The 22,157-nt window shown below is 38.8% G+C and overlaps 1 protein-coding gene across 1 annotated transcript in view; it reads left to right on the top strand.

Annotated features, from left to right (window-relative positions):
- Positions 1 to 22,157, top strand: part of shtn1 (shootin 1) — a 283,793-nt gene that overhangs the window by 124,469 nt on the left and 137,167 nt on the right. Inside the window, exon 4 of the mRNA XM_039737252.1 lies at positions 14,785 to 14,879. Within this exon, the coding sequence (XP_039593186.1) occupies positions 14,785 to 14,879 (95 nt within the window). The remainder of the gene's footprint in view (positions 1 to 14,784; positions 14,880 to 22,157) is intronic.

Genomic DNA, 22,157 nt, shown 5'->3' with positions numbered 1-22,157 from the left:
GGATTTCTGGGGTTAAAACCCCCAAATAAATGCATAAATTGTTGGATAAAGATCTAAAAATGCCAAAACAAATTACACCCAGAATATCTGATGTGGAAGAAATTCATTGTTTTCCGTGGCCTTGTCACACTTAAATTTATTTGAGTTGCTGTTGTAAGACCTAGGGGGAATTCTAATAAAAAACATTTTAATGTAAAAAAGTACTTTTTTTTTTTTTATAACAATGGCATCTATGAAAAACATTTATCTTATGATTGCCTAAGATGAGCATTGAAAGAAAAGTTATACATGGCAAAAATGTGTGGAAAAGAAAATTTGAATGAAAACATTAACCTTAATATTCTTTCTTTTTTTTAGTAGTAAGATTGTGGCATAGAATATACTAATTTAATCTACATGTTGAAGAACCAAGCTGATGGTGAGAAATATATATGTGTATACACACTACCCTTGACCCTTATTATGGAAAAACAGAATGGTTCAAAATTGGAAAGGATTAGATTGTATTGTCTAGCATTTCCACTGTATGCCAAGTATATTATTAGAAAGTGTGCAATGAAGAATATAGAAGATGGAATTCACAAACTGTTACTGGATAAATCAACGTCCTTAACATAAAACCTAAAAAGGAAGATTTTAAAAGTCTTACAAGAAAAACAAAAGGATATATTGCAAAACCCAACCTTCCACTTAGTCATCAAGTTTATTGTTAGTTGTATATACTGTAGTATAATGTAATTCTTACTTGCATATCCCTCACAAACTAGAGACAATAGTTTAAACAGGAGTGAATACTGTATCATTAAGTGAAGTCTAGCACTCTGCCATTCACAATCCCGGCAGTGAAAAGTAGAGGATTAGTGCTAAGTCAGCAACCCAGCCTGTAAAAACCAAATTGCAAAATTTACAAAACCGAAATTCAAACCTAAGATTGCATGGTAACATTGGCCAGTTGTTGACAACGCTGGAAGAAATCTATATGGGTGTGCATAGCTTGATTGTGTCAAACATCTCAAGTTCCAAAACAACTACCCAAATTGGAATGTAGAATGTATGGACATTACATCAATGTGGAAAACTGGCACAACTATTGCAGGAAATGAAAAAATGATTGGATGGAGATATTGGATCTAAACAAACATTGCTGAATGAGCAGTGGAAAGATCATCGAGAGAACTATGATTCTTTATGCCGAAAATATTGGCAGTACATGTGAAGCGTGAGTCTGACCCGCTGCAAGAGGCAGCTGGTGCACTGCTCAGCTGGAATCCCATCAGTGATCGTGTCATCACAGTCCGTTTACATTGGAAACATACCAAGATGTCCATCATCCATGTGTATGTGCTGATGGAAGATACTGATAAAGCATATAAAGACACATTCTCTGACCAACTTCAAGATGCCCTAACAGACATCCCTTGTCATGACATGACACTGTTAGTCTGTGACATGAATGCTCAAATTAGTTGCAATGGAGACAAACTTAACCATGTGATTGGACCAAATGTATCACCAGCTTGAACAAATGATAATGAAGAACACCTATTGCTTCTGCATGGTACCAACAATGGCTGCATTGGCAACATCTTTTACCCACATAAAGAGATACACTTGAAAGCCTGGCAATCATCCCGATGGCTGCATCCAGACTGAAATCTACTATATGTGTATTATTAGACAATAGAGATCAACTATCAGCTCTGTGAGAGTGCAAAGAGGTGCAGATATTGGATCCAAGCAGCACCTCTTTAGAGCCAGCATTTAAACTTTGACTCCTCAGATGCGATAAGAAGAACGAGACTGCAAGTCCTCTCAGTGTAAAGAAGTAAGAGACTAGGCAATGATAAAGCGTTTTCAGCTTGGCCTGCAAAACTTTTCTAAACTATATGAGACCACACAATCATCGACACCCAATGGGATCAACTCAGAAACGGTCATAGTGAGCACAGTGAGATGGTGAATCGATGCCAAAGGGGGCAACACAACACCAATCATGGACGCTCATCGATGAGAGGAGAGCAGCTAAGTCACAACATGACCAGCCAAGGACCCATGAGGAAAAGGAAGTGGCCAAGGAGCTTCATTGCCTGTTTGACAACAGAGTCAAGCACAGCTGTTGGGCACACCAGAGACAATGGCTGGAAAAGAAAGGTGCTGAATCTCCAGCAGCTGTCAAGAATGACATCAAACATTACACCATATTGTCTGTGAGCGTGTAGGAGCAGAAAGAAACAGCAGACCCATCAAAGACAAAAATAGCAAGATACTATCTGCAAGAGAAGCTAAGGATGCCTGATGAATAGACCACATCAAGGAGGTACTTAACCAACTTGCATCCACTGCAACATGTGACATTTCTTTCCATGTCCAGAGCTCAGTAAAGACCAAATGTCAGTGGAGCTCTCTGAAATATGGAGGTAATAGTCTGGAAGATGCCTTAGTAAAGCTATGTAACAACTGATGGCTAGAAGAGAAACTTCCATCAGTGTGGCAAAAAGGAGTATTTGTCAAAATACAGAAAAAGGCGATGTCACTGACTGCAACAGTTGTTAAGGGATTAAGGTTTTCTCCACTCGTGAAAAGGTATTCTGCATCATTCTGCTGCAAGGACCACATGACACAGAAAACAGCCGGCTGGCTTTGATGAGGCTGGTTGTGCAGTGAACAAATTGTCATGCTGCAAAAAAATCATTGAACAGAATGTTGTGGACTTCGCTTCATCAACTTCATTAAGGACTCCCACAGCATTCATCACGGATCCTTATGGAAAATCATTGGCAACTATGGCATCCCTGAATATTGAATTAACATCAAAACTGAAGAAGGGTTCTTGGACAAATTCAGCATCAAAACTGGAGTATGACAAGGATGTATCCTGTTGCCCTTCCTGTTTACTTTCAGTTTGGATTTTGCCATGTGAAGGGCAACAAGTGGTGCCCAAGAATGCATCCTGTGGGCTGATCAAGGCCATCTTAATGGTCTGGATTTCATGGGCAATGTGGCACTATTGGCTAAGACCTGACTAGCTAAAAAACATGCAACCACCCGGCTTGATCCATGTATGACTAAACAATAAGAAGACAAAGGTTATGAAAATTTATTGAACCACCAAGATATATGTCACAACTGGAGGAAAGGCAAACAAAGTCGACAAAGTGACCAAATACACCTATCTTAGTAGCACCATTGCGAGGAACAGCGGTGGAGATGAGTATGTACACTGAAGGATGGGTCAAGCAATGTCAGTCTTCCAGTAGTCCACCAAAGTGCATATGGCAAGTACTAAGCTTCTCCTACCTTGACTGCATCATCAATGACAAAGTATTCTGTCTGTTGAAACTGGACGACACAGTCTCTGGTTGTCGAATGTGCCTGACAGGCCATTTCCTCATACTACCCTATCACTGAATTCCCAAGAGAGCAGTGAACTAGAAACCAAGAAACAGAAAATGAACACAGGGCCACCACTTCAAGACCTGGAGAGCTGCTTGATTCAAAGACTTCAAAGCAGTTGAAACTAATTGGAAAGAAACTGCAACTACCTCAGCCAGTAGCAATCGTTGGAGAAAGCTTGCTGCCCTATGCACTGAGCGATGCAGGAGGCTCCAAGTCTAAGTCTAAGTACAGTATACTGAATGTACCATATATTTTTACAGTTTATACAAGAAATAATTATTATATAGGAATAGGAAACAGAAGCTGTTTGGAAAGAGTATTTCTGTGAACTGTGCAATGTGCAAAACCTGGTAGATGTAGCAGTTCTTACCAAGATGATAACAAGAAATGAGAGCCAAACAATGGAGAATTTTCTTGAAGATGGTGAAAACGGCAATTATGGCACTGAGAAAGGGACAGGCACCAGGACTAGATAATGTCATGGCTGAAATGATACAAACCAGTGAACAGAGCACTATATACTTGATGTACATACTTTCTAGCAAAAAAGAAAAAGTGTCCAAAAAATTGGGGTAAAGCCATCATTGTGCCAATATACAAGTAAGGTGACAAAAAGGACCTCATCGTTGGCAACAAATTGATGGAAGAGAAAGAAAGAAGAAGAAAAAGGAGATCAACATAATGTTATAGACAAAGTGAAAAAAGAGCAGCAGTCTCCAGCTGCTCTTGGGGAAATATAATTCTTCCCATGTGACCTACATAGTGCCATTTAAAGCCCATATGCAGCCCTAGAGAAGAATCATTGGTAGCACTCCACAAAAAAAAAGGACACAATAAATGAACAAAAAATGGATTTAAAAAAAACACAGATGCCTTCGTTTAATAAAATTGACCAAAGTAGTGATAAACTAAACTAAACAAGTGCATGTCTGTGAATATTCTCCGTCATCCAGGTGAAATTATCTGGTAGTTGAGTCATGGCAACTGGACTTTGTTCTTGTTAAGTAGATACATTTCACTGCTCATCCAAGCAGCTTCTTCAGTCTGAGGAATGTTGTTAGAGACCACAAATTTATCCTCCAGGTTAGTTTCACTTCACACCTGCCCTGAATAGGCTCATTGTGTAAAACAAAGGAAGGGGAAGGTGTGGGTCGATGTAACAGTCACGTCTTTTTAACAGCCCATCCTACCCCCATAGAGTGGGTCGTTAAGTGTGGTCCACCTGGTGGAGATGTGAATTGGGCCTGATTTTCCTGGGGATGAATGAAAGGGCAGCACGATAAATTGAGGACAAGTTATGCCTAAGGCCTCCACCTCTGTTGAGTGAGGGGTTGCTGATTTGCACGTGCAAAACTTCCCTCAACCCCCTCTCAAACCACTTGTCTTCTCTATCCAATATCTGGAAGTTAATGTCCTCAAATGAGTGTCCTTTGTCCTTCAAATGGAGGTACACAGCTGATTCTGGCCCTGAGGTGTTACTCCTTCTGTGCTGGGCCATCCTCCTATGTAGCGGCTGTTTGGTCTCTCCAGTGTACAGTTCAGGGCACTCTTTGCTGCATTGAACGGCATATACTACATTGCTCTTCTTCTGTTTTGGTATCCGGTCTTTAGGGTGGATGAGTCTCTGTCTCAGTGTGTTAGTGGGTTTGAAGTGAACGTGATGTTTTCCAAAAATCCTTTTTAGGACACACCAGCCATGTATGGAATAACCAGGTTCTTCTGTTGGCCCTGGAACCCCGACTGTTCTGTTGTCCTTTTTCTGGAACAGGATCCTGTCTTGTTAAAGGCCCACTTGGGATATCCACAGGTCTTAAGGGCTATCTTCAGATGCCTGTTTTCCTTCTTCTTAGCTTCTGTGGAGGTAGGGATGTTCTCTTCTCTGTGGTGTAGTCCTGATAACTCTGCTTACAAAGTGCATGCAAGTTAATTATAAGTAATAAGTAATTATAAGTAATCTTCCTATATAATACGCTACCGTGGCTGTTCATTTGTTTGTCCAGGATTTTAAATCACCTGCAGCTCACAAACCGTTTTACCTATTGACTTGAAATTTGGTACACATATATTACATGATATCTACTATCCGCTTTCGGGTGATGATTTTTATTACTCTTTTTATTTTATTTTATTGTAGAATCAATTCTCAGCAGTTCACAGCAGGGCGGCCGTGCAGCGCATGCGTATGGGTGCCGTTCTCATTCCTTACCACCTTCGCTAATCATTCTTGAGGCAGATTGAATGCTTAAGTGCCAGTTTAAGTGAAAAATTAAAGAAAACGTACTAAGTTATTGCAACACAAAAACTAACTTAATCAGTTTAACGCAAAAAGATGCCGACGAAAGAAGAGAAGCAGTGGGCCTCTAGGATGGAGAAAAGAAGAGCTGCTCAGAAAGCAGTAAGCGCATCAACCTCTGAGCAAATGAATGCTAAACAGAGAAAGAGGATGAAAACTAGGAATGCTCACGTCGAGTGTATTCACTGCACATTATCGAGCAATACGCCGTTACTGGTATATAATAATAATAACAATAATATCAAACGTGCTTTGAAGTAATTGCATAGTTAAAATCTATGTATTTAAGGATAAATTTTAAAAACACAATTGTCTTTGGAACTACATTATATATGTTATACATTATATCAGATAATTGATTATATTGCAGAAGTTTCATGACTGACATTCAGTAAAATTTAAGGACTGACTTGACATTGTCCCAGACACCAGAGGAAAAATATGTTTGTTGAGGGTGACTTTAAGATGTTGTAGAAGTGATTCTAAAATAACATAAATGGATGCAGTATACACCTAAGTAGTTGCCGCTGATACCCTTTTTTAATATTACTGGCCCATGTCACTGATTGTAGCTATTAAATGATCAGGCATGTAAACACAATCAAGCCCTGGGGTGTATTTCCTGTAGACATAATATGGCCAAGGAGTGCACTTAGATAGTAGGATCAATTAGCAATTAGATAATAATTATGACATCACAGTAACTGCAGGCTGAATGTCCTGCCTTTTCCTTAAAACCGTTCTAACCACTACAGAACTTGGTGATGTCTATGATATCTAGATAGGACCATTATACATATGAAGGAAATAAAATACAGGCAGCTAAGTACAAGCGGTTATTTAACAGCCTGCATCCTAACTTTTCACATCCTTCATCTGGCATAGAGAGCTTATTTGGCCTCCATTTGTCCTAATAGTGATAGTGACACTGTCACACACAGTGTTAACACAATTTACACAATGACAGAATGTTCGTACCTCTGTGTTTAGTGTACCTCTCCTCATCTTCCTGTTCATTTTGAGATAATTGAGCGCCAGATGACGCTTGCCTTTTCATTTTAAAAAACTTTGATAAGTCCTCATCCTCATGTCACCACTTTACTTTAAATGTATTTATTTGGTGGGGATGGTTGGAGGGATGGGACATGTCAAGGCCACTATTAGGTTACTTAGACATTTTTTCCATTCCTCCATATCAAGTAGCTTTTCTGTCCCTTGACCGCAGAGGGCACACATTCCTAAAGGCATGAAGAGCATATAGAGCATGACATGTACTGTCCAAGACAAAACAAAATTAGCTGGCTAAATCAAAGCCCCACCAGAAGATGGCAACCGGGACAGCCAACTATGTCACCTAATGGGCTAACTAGAACTGGACCCATGTCTGTGTCTGAATTCTCCTTAAGTGATCTGAACCTAGTACAACTCTCTTGTGTTCATGCTCACCAGATGAAAACCAGTGACATTAAAGACTGATAATATTTCAAAATCAAAAGTAAGTTGCACATTTTGGCTTCATTTTGGTTTCAAACCAAAGGATAAAGCAGAGACAGAAAACTTTAAAATAGTCTATTTGCTAGCATTGTTTAAAAAAGCCAGTTACTAAATTGCCAAATAAAATTAATTTGTGGGCAAAATTTAAACTCATTATTCCTAATACTTTGATCTGATTTTGCCCTCTGCTTCTTTGTCATTGACCACAACATCCACATTCATATGCTTTAGTTTTTTTTTTTATTTCTGAGTTTACGTTTTTTGCGATAAATTTTTATAAACAGTTATACGTTTTTACTTTTTTTCTGTTTTATAGGCTGCTGTTTGCAGTAAGATTCCCTTTAGTTCTGATTTTTTATGAAGACAAAAGGACAGCAATTCAATAGCAGTTACAAAAAGCATCTGTGATAGTAGGCAGCCTGGTTGGATTCCATGTTCTATGCTGAAATAATCCGAGTTTAGTTTGTTTATTTCCACAGAGGCTTCTGGGCTTAAATAAAGTAACCTCATTAAGGTGCAAATATCTAGACCAAATCCAAATGAAGAGACAGAATTGGTTTATTCTATTAAGCACTTTTGCTGTAGGTGCTGAAACTCCTAGGAGACCAGTTGTCGAGGCATTGTGCAGTATATCCAGTGGAAGCAAACGATTGTTCTAGCTTTAAGCTACAATTTCGCATAATTTATATTTGCAGTACAGGTATTTTGCCATTATATATTGAAGTGTTGCCAACCTCGTCTTCCCAGGTTAAGCCAAATTATTTCCAAATAACAGAGCTTACACTGCCTTTTCTAAAATTTTCCTCCCTGTTTCTCCATTTTGTTTTCATGCTCATCACCACCACTATGCAGCATGGGCAAACTTGCTGTAGTCACTTTTATAGAGCATCACACATGGATTTTGCTTTACTTTCAGTAGAGGTTATGGAAAATTAAATAAATGTGCTGGCCTTTGCAATATTGTCTTCTGCATATTGCCCTTTTCAATATTGAATCAAATAAAATATTTTATATATTGCCTAACTCTACTTCAAGCTCAAATACTTTACATTTTAATGTTTTGGTGAATACACTTACGTTTAGGGGTCATGTTTGACACTGCTTCACCCTTTGGTAAACCCTTTTTATATTTTATTAAGTCTAATTTCACAAATTTAGGAATTAGGATTGTTTCTTAATTTGTAGGGTCTGGAACTATTTCATTCATCCCTTTCATTTGAAGACTATTCAAAATCTTTTTGACAGTCTTTTCAGATTATCTGTTTAGTAATGTATGGTAAATTTAAAAGCAAGGATAATAACTACAGCTAAGAAGTTTCAACACCGTCTTCTACCTCCAGTTTTTAAGTGACTACACTAGCTTCTACCCAAATGATTTTTACATTTTGCTTTTAACATTTACAGCCCTTAATGACATTTCATAAGAATACATAAAAAAATTTGACTAATGAGAGGAGACAATTCAGTCCATCTGTCCCATTTATTTAGCTAATAGCTATACTGTCCTCATCCAGATTCTTCTTAAAATTTGTCCAGGTTCCTAATTTATCTCCATGTCTGGCTAGTTTGTTCTTGAGTCCCATTTCTCCAAATGCTAATTTCACTGAGGTGTAGTTTATCCTTTAATTTCATTATACAGTACATAAATTATATGTGTTTATGAATAATTTCTGGTCTGTTTTGCGTAGAAACTACTGTTTGTATAAAAATAAACTGAACAGGATATACTTGACCCCCTTTGACCCCATACTCAATAAGTCAGCATAGAAAATAGGTGAACATACAGTATGATCTATTAATAAAGAAAAGCATATAAGATATACATCAAAACCTGCTTTGTGTAACTGAGTCCTTTAACACTAGAATTACCAGAGCCTACGAAAAAACTTGTAGATCTGTCTCCCCTTAAATCACTTCTCACCTCTCTGTCAGCGTCTTTTGTCCTGTAAAGTGTAGATAAGCAGCAAACAGTAAGCAGCCTGCTATGACATCCCCAACAACCTGCATGTCAGTTGCTTAGAGTTCTTGCACTTTTCGTGGCATTACACATATTTTTTGACCATGCCCTCTGCACTCTACTTGTGAGTTTACGCTGTAGGAAGTAAGTAAATAACTCAAGGTAAATAACATTCGATCTGGCTTTTATGTAAGTAACACATAAATGTTAATGTTTTGGGCACATGCACCGTCCTTACATACACTGTCCTTTGTATGTAAGAGCCAGATTGAATGTTATTTACCTTTATTGATTTACTTACTTCCTACAGCGTAAAGTTACAAGTAGAGTGCAGAGCCTCCCATGTACATATACAAAGTACAGCGATGGCAAAAGTGCATTCTTGCTCTGATATAGAACCGTTGTTATGATCTGATTTGACCTCTGTTCTAGCACGTCTATGTGAAAACAGCAGTGTCAAATGTGTGTGTTGGGATCGTGAACTGAGAGAATAAAAGTGAATAAAAAAAAAAACAAAGCTAACCTTTACAAGTATCATAAATTACACCAGCCGGCTGTTACAGACTGGAATCAAATTTATGTTTTTATTCTAAAATAGTAAGAATACGTGCAACTCACTTTTCAAAACCGACTCGTCCGGGATCGAACACGTGAAGTTTTGATTACCAGTTAACAGTTGATACCATTGCGCCACGGAAGTGATTGTAGCAAATGCGTGTCAATGTCGCACCCTAACGCAGGTTCTTTTTCTGCAGTTATATTCTTGAATAGAAGCGCGCTTGTTCTGTTATATTTGTACCTTTTGTGAAAGTGTTTCTTTGATATTTGGAATTCAGGCTTCACACATTATACACTTCATGTCTACATTTTGTCAATTATTACTAAAACATAAAAAACGTTTCTGTTTTAACAATGTGTTTACATAGATCATTGTAGACACGGAACACACATGAAATGCAAATGTTCCAAATAACAATATAGTATTTATAAAAGGTGTCATTTTGCTTGACTTCTCACTCTATACAACTCTAAGCAACTGACACGCAGGTAAACAGACTTGAGCTGAGAAAACTGTGCGGGGTGGGGAGATGTGATAGCAGGCTGCTTGCTGTTTATCCACACATTTACAGGACAAAAGACACTGACGGAGAGGTGAGAAGCGATTTAAGGTGGGACGGATCTACAAGTTTTTTCGTAGGCTCTGGTAATTCTAGTGTTAAAGGACTCGGTTACACAAAGCAGGTTTTGATGTATATCTTATATGCTTTTCTTTTTTAATAGATCATACTGTATGTTCACCTATTTTCTATGCTGACTTATTGAGTATGGGGTCAAAGTGGGGCACACAGTAGGAAATTACCATAAATGAGAAGGAATTTGAATGTATCACAATGCACAATCACTCACATACCTACACTCAAATGTTAATTACACTCAAGTTTAGTTTTTCTGTTCTCTGCTACTATCTAGGCATATGTTTAAGTTTTGAATATGTTGTTATATATATTAGAATTTTTTTCAATTTTTATGTGCTTTCTGATAATTCTACTGTTTTACAAGTCACATAGTACTCTGACCCAAAGTGCTGGAAATAACCACGATGTATAAAAGTAAATTTAATTACATCCATCCATCCATCTATCCATTTTCCAACCCGCTGAATCCGAACACAGGGTCACGGGGGTCTGCTGGAGCCAATCCCATTGGGTATCAAATTACTTCAAATGATCGTTGTGCATAGTAAGTTATGATTGTTTTTATGTGTCATATTTGGTGTTTATGTTTTATCACTGTTTTTTTTTCACCTATTTTCTGCACCCGCTAATTATACTACAAGATCAAATAAGCAGGTGCACAACAAGTAATGATCTTGCATAGAATAAGATGTTAGTGTATTCACACACCTGTACTCAAATATATAGTCAGTTTTGAGTCACCAGTCATGGTAAATGAACATAGGATCTGAAAGAAAACTTGTACAAACATAGGTTAAATGTGTGCAATCCTTACAGACAGTGCCTGGACCAGTGTTTGAACACACAATGCTGGAGTTGTAAAGAAACAGCACTAACATCTTTCTTCCCAGTGCATTAATCATTTCTAGAAAATCTACCAAAAAGAATGTGAACCAGTATTTATTTAAATTATTCATTATGGTTTAGCGTGGCCCTTTTAATATAATAACTATACACTTTCTGTTTTGAAATGACCTTAAAGATATTTATTTTGTGTATTGAACTTCACCTCAACAGAGTGTTGGACCAAAGGCCAAGATTTTGAATATAGTACAGAACACTGCGGATTTAAGAGTTAAAAAATGTATCTGCAAATTTAAAGCTGCTGCTGCTGCTTTTCTTCTTCTAGTACTTCTATCCACAGATAAAACTGAGAACTATATCAGTTGTCTATTGTAGACATTCAAAAATAAACTAGGTGCAGCAATATGGAACATAATAAAAGAAAGTGAAAAAAGTGTAACTTGAACTGTTAATTTACGTAAAGACTGGTTAAAAAAAACAATATAGGCTTTCATTTCAAGGGCACAACTGCAGAAAATCTTTGAAGCATTTTCAGTGAATTTGATTCCAGTGTGTGACGGTCATTTGAAAACCAGTAATCCGCCTATATTTTATTTAATTGAGATCTTGGCTGAATAGAGTTTTTAAAAGTGTTGGAAAGACTAGACCTTTTATCTTTTCTGTTGACAGCTATTTTAAAGGCAACTATTTTATCTTTGTGTAAATGGTGAAGATTTTCAGAAAACATACATGACAAGGATGTTTGCCACCCTGGGATTTTTAGATTCTTTCTGTAGTTTAGCTAGAAATCTGCAACCAAACAGGAAATATGAAGTAGCACATAGATTAAGTAGCGAAACATGCTGGTCCAAGAACACTCATTAGAAACACTGCAGTAACTTGTTTTCTTAACCCTTTTAACAAGATTAACCTGTTTTGGTACATAAGGCATTAGAGTGACCTCTCCATTTATAAGAGGTTGTGTGTGTGTGTGTTATCGTTGGGGTCACCTTAGCAGATTTCAATTTAAGAAGGGTATACCTTCTTGTCTCTCAGTCATTATTTGCTCTATTGTTCTTCATAGAGCAAAAAATGTAAGTTGCATACAAATTCTTAACTAAATAGTGAAAAGATACTCTACCAATCTTGCTGGGTAGAATTGTGTTACTGGTGTTATTGAGTGTGCAAGTTCACCTTGATTATTTTAATTTGAAACAAAAATACACATTTATAGTATAAGCTGTTCGAGAAATATGACTGGCGTCAACATGTTCAAGCGGAATTTATAGGGAGATTTTGGAGCTGGTTATTTTTTTTTTAATCCCTATACTGCAGGTTGAGTATTCCTAAACAGAAATGCATGGGATTGGTCTTGTCCGTTGCAGGAGATGGACGTCTGAAGCGGAGCTCTGTTAGCAACAATGTTATTTTTTCTATTATTTCTTATTATCCCAAGGTATCCTGTATTTACCTAACCCGAGGATTCTATTATAGCATATGCAAGCATATATAAACATGACTGGTAAGATAGGGGCTCAGAAAGAAACGGAAAAGAAACCTAAAGCTACATCCAAGCTTAGCCTTTCAGAAACTGACCTAGAACTGAGAGCGAATGTGCAAGTGATGCAGATCACAATAGCTCGCCAATTCCAGAAGATCGCTTGAAACTGGAAAAGGCCTTGCAGTCCGTGCTTTCATCTACTCCTTGCAAACTGGGAACAGCAGCTGTAATAGAGCTTGCCCCTTCATCTACGGTGCACAAAGCAGAAATGAACTATCTGAACTGAAGGTAATGATCACTGAGCCCAAGCAAGAAATTAAGAAAGATTTAAAGAAAGAAATACATGGTATAAATGGTATGCTCAAGACAAGCAAGAAGGCAAGCGAGAAGCTGCGGTGGGAGCTGCAAGAGCTGCACAAAATAAGAAAGACTCGGAGAAACGCGTATATAATCGCTTTGAGGCGGCCTTTAAAGGTATGCAGGAAAAAAAATTGAGGAGCACATTCAGGATAATGCTCTAAACTGAGAGCACTTGCTGATCAACTTGAAGACATTAGGCAGACATTCACGACTCAAATTGAAACAGCCGAAAATTTTGCATACACCGCTGATGGAAAACCAACAGCTGCAAATTCTGAATGCTAAAAACTCTGAGACAGACTTGCTGTCAGGAATAATATTAGAAATGAAGGTATACCTGAGGATCGTGAAAGTCCAAACCCAGTGAAATTCGTAGCTGAACTATTCTTCAAAATTTTGGAGAGGACTTTAAATCAAACACGAGATAGCAGCAGTTTATCGCATACGGGGATCGAACACATCTAAACCTAGGACTTTTGTTGTGCACTTCGAGAAGTTACAATCTAAATTAAATGTAATGTCACTTCTCAGACAGAAACAAGAGATTATATTTAATAGTAACCTCATTCGTATTTTCCCTGATTTCTCACCCTCAACAACTGCTAAATGTGCCTCTTTTTATAATATTAAACAGCGCTTACAAAAAGCCGATATCAGATACAGCCTCTTATATCCTGCCAAACTGAAAGTGGATAGTCAAGGCAAACATTACATCTTTACCACTACGGAGGGAGCAGATAAAAAGTTAAGAAAGCTTATCCCGCCACTTTCCTGAAATACAATTGTGAGTCGCACCCTATCATGGCATCGCAAAGAAGATATCACCGGCTGTCTGATCCGCTTGCAATGACACTGGTACCATAATTATACATCCTTTTCCCTTCTTGGTCACTATCTGTTTATGTTTTAATTACAGTTATACATGTTTATGTATGTATGTGTGGAAGAAATAAAATTAGTAACTTTTTTTTTCTATCTTTACTATTCTAAAGGAGACTGTTAAACATCATACCCTTGGTTTATTGTTGTTGTTATTGTATTAGGGTTTATTATGCTTATCCAGGACCACTTTTTAACACCATTACCTGGTTTTACTATCTTAACATTTCAAGACTATTGAAGATTGTTTTTTTATGCTTATAGTATTTAGGGAAAGGTGCTATATAAATACAATGTATTATTATTATTATTAGACTGTATCAACAATAAATATCTCAATTTTAATCCTCATATGCCACTGCTGGGGGGCTTGTTTTGTTTTGGACGTGCTCTGTCTCTAGGTATGTCAGAGAACTGGGACTTTGTGAAGTGGGTTCCAGCCTCACGTGGGGAGGCAAAATGGAGGGATGGGGGGACTAGGGAGAAAGAGAAAGAGAGCAAGCAATCTCTAATCTATCCTTTTAATCCTTATAATTATAATTACCAACGTAACAACAGACTGCATGGCAATAACCCCTGGGAAAATTGAAAATTAAGGTCAAGGCTGTCTAACTTTCAGTTAAGACTGCAAAATGACATCATAAATGCATGGGACCAGAAGTATTTCAGATTTTGGAGGTTTTCGGGTTTTGGGATATTTGCATATACATAATAATACAGTATATCTGTGGGACACTTTTGATCAAGTAGGGAAATGCAACCAAACCATCTAAATGGCAACTCACACATATAATAATTCATCACTGGGCCATTATTATAATGTGCGTTGATGTGACAAACATATTAAACTTTAGATATTTATTTTAATCTTTTTTTCCTTCCATAGTTTCACACAAGGTTATAGAAGAAGTTAATGCCATACAGGGCCATCTGGATATTGAAACAACTTGCCGTAAAAGTGCAGAAGCGCTGGCTTCAAAGGTAGGTCTGTTTTTATTCAAGTGAAAGTTTACAATGATACTAAGATATTTTTCCTTACTTTTGAACAATAATTCATAATCTCCTGTATATGTATATATATATATATATATATATATATATATATATATATTATGACATCTAAGCTGTCTATATTGTGAAATGATGTAATTTGTTTGTAATAATTTTAAGGTGTCTTGCAAAGACAAATTATTAGAGCTGTTTAACAATTGTAAAATTAATAGACTCAACATACTTAAAAAGGTTTAGGGCAGCCAGAGGGTTTGCTTAGATGGCAGCTTTAAGGGATTAGACAGGAAGTGACGTAAGGGAACCGGAAGTGATGTTCTTCTGATGTCAGATTCTGTGCTGGAAGTGACATTCTTCTGGGTGTCGGAACTGGAAGGGAAGTCTTCTGCTTTGAATCAGACAGGTTTTCCCACAGCTGGTCTGCAGAGAAGATAACAGGTGAAGCTTTAGTGCACCCCGCCACCCCCTGGCCTGGCATGGAGTTACCTATGGTTGGTACATACAACGTCCTCCTATTTGCATGTGTGTGACATGCCCATAAACCCATCTGGTTGGGTAAAACCTGTACGAGAAGTCGCGGCATCGAGAAAGGGCATCGGCATTGGTTTGCGGTGCACCACGGCGATTAACAACCAAATACTTATACAGCTGTAGATCTAAAAACCACCTCATGACGCGTGGATTGGACTCCTTATGCAAGGCCATCCATTGTAATAGCGCATGGTCTGTCACAAGAGTGAACTCACAGCCCAAGAGGTATTATCTCACCTGAGTAATCGGCCATTTAATAGTCAAAGCTTTCCACTCTACTGCCACATACCTGGCTTCATGATCCAGCAGTTTCCGGCTGAGGTACATAATGGGGTGTTCAACTCCATCGACACTTTGGCTCAGCACGGCTCCAAGACCTGTGTCCAAAGCGTCCGCTTGGAGGATGAAAGGCATAGAAAAGTCAGGCGCTTTCAATATAGGAGCTGACGTAAGGGCCATTTTCAGGTCACTTCACGTGATTAGCTCTCCTCTTCTTTGTGAGGTTTTTCAAGGGAGTAGCTCTCTCAAAAAACCGGGGTACAAACTGGCAATAGTAACCCACTGAGCCGAGAAAGGCCTGAACCTGCCTCTTGTTTATCGGACGGGTCAATTTTAAAATGGCTTCTATTTTAGAATACTGTGGTTTCACCATACCCCGGCCAACTAGATAGCCTAGATATTTGGCTTTGACTAACCCAAAGTTGCATTTCTTCGGATTAATATGAAGACCAGCTTTTGCTAGTGACTGCAATACAGGTCGAACCTGCTGTAAGTGTTCCCCCCAGGTGCTGGAATAGATGACAACATCATCCAGGTAGGCAGCACTATATGAATTATGAGGACGGAGCACTTTGTCCACCAGACATTGGAATGTCGCAGGTGCCCTGTGCAATCCAAATGGGAGAACATGACACTGCCAGTGCCCTTAGCAGAGACCGTTAAATGAACCTGCCAGTACCCCTTAGTCATATCTAATGTAGTCAAGAATTTTGCATTACCTAGCCATTCGAGGAGGTCGTCCACTCGCGCCATCAGATATCAGATGTTTTCAATATAGGTCTAATCTTCTCAAATCTATCACGTAATTGCGAGATATATTCCAATATATTTGTTGACGGGAGGGCCTCTTCCTCCCAGCCTTCTTTTAAAATGTCTAATATACCCCGGGGTTGTCGTTCATATAGTAATGCAAAAGGTGAGAACCCCGTGGAGGCTTGTGGGACTTCCCAATATGCAAAAACAATGAGAGGGATGAGCTGATCCCAGTTCCTTCTGTCCTCGTTGACTACCTTACATAACATTTGTTTGAGAGTTTGATTGAACCTCTCTACAATACCGTTGGTTTCAGGATGCTATACCGAGGTTTTTAAATGTTTTATTTGAAGTAGCTAGGGAGTTTCCCTGAATGTCTGCGAGGAGAAAGGCATCCTTTGATCCATCAGGATTTCTTTAAGGATGCCCCCTCACGCAAAGACCGCTACTAATTCCCGTGTGAAGTGGCTGAGCGCAGCGGAACAGCTTCTGGAAACCAGATAGCATAATCTACCAGGACCATGATATATTTATGACCTCTGGCTGAGGGTTCTGGGAGTCCTACCAGGTCGACTCCAATATGCTCAAAAGGGACATCTGTTAAGGGTAATGGAACTAGAGGAGCACGGTCCCTCCTAGGAATCTGCCTCAATTGACACTCTGGACAGGATTTACAAAAGCAGCGGACCTCCTAATTAATCCCGGGCCAAAAAAATCGGAGCTTAATCCGCTCAAGTGTTTTTTCAGGTCTCAAATGGGCTCCCAGGAGATGGGTATGTGCTAGTTCACAGACTTGTCGCCGGTAAGTCCATGGCACTAACAACACTGACCTAATCTCTCCCTCATGTTCTGCCACCTGGTACAACAGGTCATTATTTAACACAAAGTGAGGACCTTGTGGCATCAGATGTAATGTGCGTTGGCCATCTATCAGAATGACTACATTCTTTGCAAACTTAAGTAATCGTTCCACTGCTGTTTTTTAAATGAAGCCAGGGTCTGCCTGAATTGAAACTGCAGGCGTATGAGGGGATCGGATTCGACTTCAAGGGTGGGTTTTCATCCTGAGTCAACAGCAACATTTATTTATATAGCACATTTTCATACAAACAATGTAGCTCAAAGTGCTTTACATGATGAAGAAAGAGAAAAAAGACAGAATAAATAATTAAAATTAGGGAACACTAATTAACATAGAATAAAAGTAAGTTCCGATGGCCAGGGAGGACAGATAAAACAAAGACCGCCCAGCCCCCTCTAAGCATTCTACCTAACATAAATGACCTCAATCAGTCCTGATTGTATTCAGGGTTCTCATGGAAGAATTTGATGATGATGGTCATGTGGACTTCTGGCCTTTAATCCATCAATGTAAGGACATCACAGTGGTTTGATTAGGTGGTGGTGGGGCAGATCGCCATCACAGAAAACCGGAAAAAGAACAGAAGAGAAAGTAGGGGCTAGTAGGGATTTTGGAGGCACCATGAATAATAATGATAATTAATTGAATATACATAGCATCATGATTTAACTAAGATGTAGCTATGAGAAAGCCATGTTAAAGTAATGTGTTTTCAGCAGTGTTTTAAAGTGCTCCACTGTATTAGCCTGAGTCGACTCATTCGCGCTTGATGATCCCAGGTGTTTCCCCGTCATCACCAGTGGCCGAACTCCGCTCCCCAGCCGGCTGTATACATGGCGTGGAGGAAGTTGAGGGCGTTGATTCCACGTCTGTGACTAGACCTAGTGATCTTGGGGAAGAAGCATCCGTGTTACCGCTATTAATGTCTACCCAATCTCTGTCTAATATCACGGGGAAGGGTGGATTATTCTTCATCGCCACCATCAACTTTTTTACTATGCCGTCCTGACATATATAACAGTTGGCGGATCTATAATACCGGACATCCCCGTGAACACAGGTAATTTGGGTTTTAATCTTTAGCCACTGTCGCAGTAACACCAGATGGCGAGCAACAATAGAAATGTTACTGCCAGAATCAAATAAGGATATAACCTTAATTCCATTAACTAGCACTTCCCCCGTATGCGAAAAGGCCAGAAGGTTAGCAAGCGCACACTGCGCCTCCCCCCATATCACTCTGCAGACCCATTTGTCACTTCGCAGAGCCAGCCAACGTGCCCCAGGTTCCACTCAAGTACGGTTCGCTTTGTAGCTATGAGACTCTATGTTAGGGATGCAAGTACACCCAGGTTCACACGAGTCCTGTTTTGATACTCCCAAGCTGAGATGTCTTATTGCCTCGGCAAGCGAGACAGTATCAGTATAGCCCCAGGCCGGCTGGCTGATTTTTCCAGGCAGGGCACAGAGGAACAAAACACAAGCGACTTGCTCCGCTATTTGATAGCTCGATTGTTTATGTGGTTGGAGCCAACTAATCACCTAAGCCCATAAAGCCATTGCCTGTTTTTTCGCTGCTTTAGCAGGTTTAAATGTCCAGGCCATTAGGTTTTTCACCTGCCAGCCTGGGTTTCTTCCACCTTTATCGAAAGGCTTGCCTTTTGTGGGATATTTAGGGGCAGTCCCCATACTCGGGAGACCATAACAAGTCCCCAATGTGTTCCCAGATGCACCAGGCTCTATCCTGTGGGTCCTGGTTCTACTCTTCCCCGGACCTTTATCAGGGTGATGGGTCAAAGCATACTCAAGATTTCCCCTACACATCCCAACCGACACCAACTTGGCGATTCGGGAACGGTACTTCTGACTTTTCTTGCATTGTGTATAGTGTGTCAAGTCTATGTTTTGCTCTGACTTCCGTTTTCTCCAGGAGGTCATCTTCCTGCCGACTACAACACTGTAAAAGGAATAGGTTAAAAAGGTTTGGGGCAGCTACCCGTATATTATTCCTGGCTGCAAAAAGCTTTTAAATAGTACAGAGATGTTCTCAGTATGGAGTCCAAAACAGAACTGCTGAGGGTTTGCAAAGATGGCTGCTTTAAGGGATCAGACAGGAAGTAACATAAGGGAACCAGAAGTGATGTTCTTCTGATGTCAGATTGTGTGACGGAAGTGATATTCTTCTTGGTGCCGGAACCGGAAGTGACATTCTTTTGGACGCCGGAACTGGAAGGGACGTCATCTGCTCTGAAGGTTTTCCCATGGCTGGTCTGCAGAGATAACAGGCGAAGGTTTAGTACAGCCCGCCACCCCCTCACCTGGTGTGGAATTACCTTTGCTTGGTCCATACAATGTCCTCCTATTTTCATGTGTGTGACACTATATATATATATATATATATATATATATATATATATATAATATATAATATATGTATGTTTTTTTTTTTGTTTACTTTACATTCAGTCGACGTGTTCAATATAGTAATCTAATCTTCAGACATTTGATTTACACTCCAAAACTCCAAAACCTTTAGCCACTACACCATTCAGTTCACTAGGAATGCAATATACAGTATTATAATGATGAATGGTATTAAATAGATTTGCTTACCTTGTGACAATTACTAGGTAAAGCAGTTCATGACTTACATACCAAGGAGTGTTAATACTTGTAGGAGAATGAGGGTAAAAGTGTACATTAATTGGGAGGAAACATTTAATTTAAGCACAAAGAATTTGGATTTCATTTGACTTGTAATTTAGGTTGCAAAAGAAAATAGTCAACTAGAGAAACAAATAAGAGAAATCTAAAGTTTAGGAACTACAAAGGCACATAGCAGGCAGTCCAGGATTGAGATTATAAAATTTTAAGGGAAAAAAGTATTACATGCCTGCAGTAGTTTCTCTAAACTAAATTATAATTTCTTTATTAAAATAATTTAATGTAAATAGTAGTTAACTAACGCAAATTGTAATAATGAGGGTAGTACAATGGAAGTCCTGTTTGATGTTGGGCTATTTTGGATGGGTGGCTTGGACAGGTTGTACATCATTGAGAGCTAGGTCTGAAGGAGATGCCAGCTGGTTTAGAAGCTCAAGGTCAGGTTCTGAGGGTGAGGTGGTTTGCCTGCATTATTGTAGATAATCAGTGGATCTTCCCCAGGTGTTGTTTAAGGAGATAGTGTGCACAGTTAAACATATATGGAAAACAAAGGATGCACCTCAACCTCAGAGCTAAAAGTCCAAACCTTTTTCAGGACTTTGCAGAGCTGGACTGTGACTATGATAACTCTGAGGTGGTAGGCAGTTATGGTGTCCCCAATAGATTACCATAAAGTGTGTATCTAATAACAGAGAGGTAGTGATAGTGGAAAACGTAACTGTCTCACATGAGGTGTGGCCTTCCAGTTGCACAGGTTGGAGACCACACTGGAACGATGGATAGGGTCCTGGCTAAAGCGGAGATGGGTTCCAGTAGTCATTGACCATGTTGGAACAAATAACATATATGAGGGCAAGCTGTTAGTTCTGCAGTTCAAACTTAAAATGTTAGGTGCCAAGCTAAGCATCAGATACAGACACAGTGGTTTTCCTTGACGTTCTTTCTGTGTCATGCAAGACTGAGAAAATTAGAAGGTTTATTGAATAGGACCTGTCCTGCTGTGATGGGTTGCATTTAAATCAGAGGGACAAATTGGAAAGGTGCATGACTAAGTGAGTTGAGGATTGTTCAAAGTGGCTGGGGCAGGAGCAGATAGTTTAAGGCAGGCCTATAAATAAAAATGTAATTTTGAAATTTCCAGCCCATACTTAAAGAGCCAAAAATAACATTAATAGTACATTAAAATTACTTGTTTTAATGTTAGGGGTATCAAAAATGAAATAAGTTACTTGGAGTGAAATATACTTTAGCATAATTGTCATATCATAGCAATGACTGAAACGTGGCTAAAAATTGAGATTGGGATGAGAATAACAAATGTTTACACAATATAAGCAAAACAATAAAGGAAGGAGTTAGTCATTAAGGAAAACATCATTTAAATGCATGCCTTCAATTGGGTAATGTGATCCATATCTCATTGAAGGTGTTTGGGTTCAATTAGAAATCATTAGTGACAGAGACATCATATTTGGAATGTATTATGTGTATTCAGACAGTAGTTTCAAAGAGTTTAGAGCGGGATATTATTGTCATGGAGAATTTTCATTAGCTAAACGTTAACTAGGCTAACCTTACAAGGTATATGTGCAGCAGTTTTTACATGTAAAATACCAACAAGCCTGTGTAAATTTAGTACTTAGTACAGAATTTAGGAGCTTGAGTTGAATGAACCATTAATTTTAACTTTAAAAGGGAAAATTTTGAGCAGATGTGGAAAAATTATAAAACTACAAACTGGGATAAGCTTTAATAAGTGGAGATAGTCAAAGAACAGTGAAACAACCTAAATTTTATTACACCTGGTTGCAGGACAAAATCATTCTGAAATTCAGAGGCAGTAAGAAATTAAAGAAAATCCTTGCAGTGGGTAAATAATGAGATTAAAATGAAGCTGCAAGGGGGAAAAAAACTTTATACAGCGTACAAGACAAATGACTCCAGTAATAACTGTAGGCATACTTTTTGAGAGCAACTGTTAAAAAAAAATGTAAAATGCAGTTAGAGAGAGATATTACAGAAACGACAAAAGATGACAAAAACAGATGAAATACCAAATGCTGTAACAACTTGCATTTTCATAAGTTTTCAGATGTGAAGAAGTGAATATCCTCTAGTAACAGGGTTGGCCAAGGAGGTACTTAATAATTTGGCAGAGAGGG

This window comes from Polypterus senegalus, chromosome 1, assembly GCF_016835505.1.
Source record: "Polypterus senegalus isolate Bchr_013 chromosome 1, ASM1683550v1, whole genome shotgun sequence".
Taxonomy (NCBI): domain Eukaryota; kingdom Metazoa; phylum Chordata; class Cladistia; order Polypteriformes; family Polypteridae; genus Polypterus; species Polypterus senegalus.
This window is presented reverse-complemented; position numbering and strand designations above follow the sequence as displayed.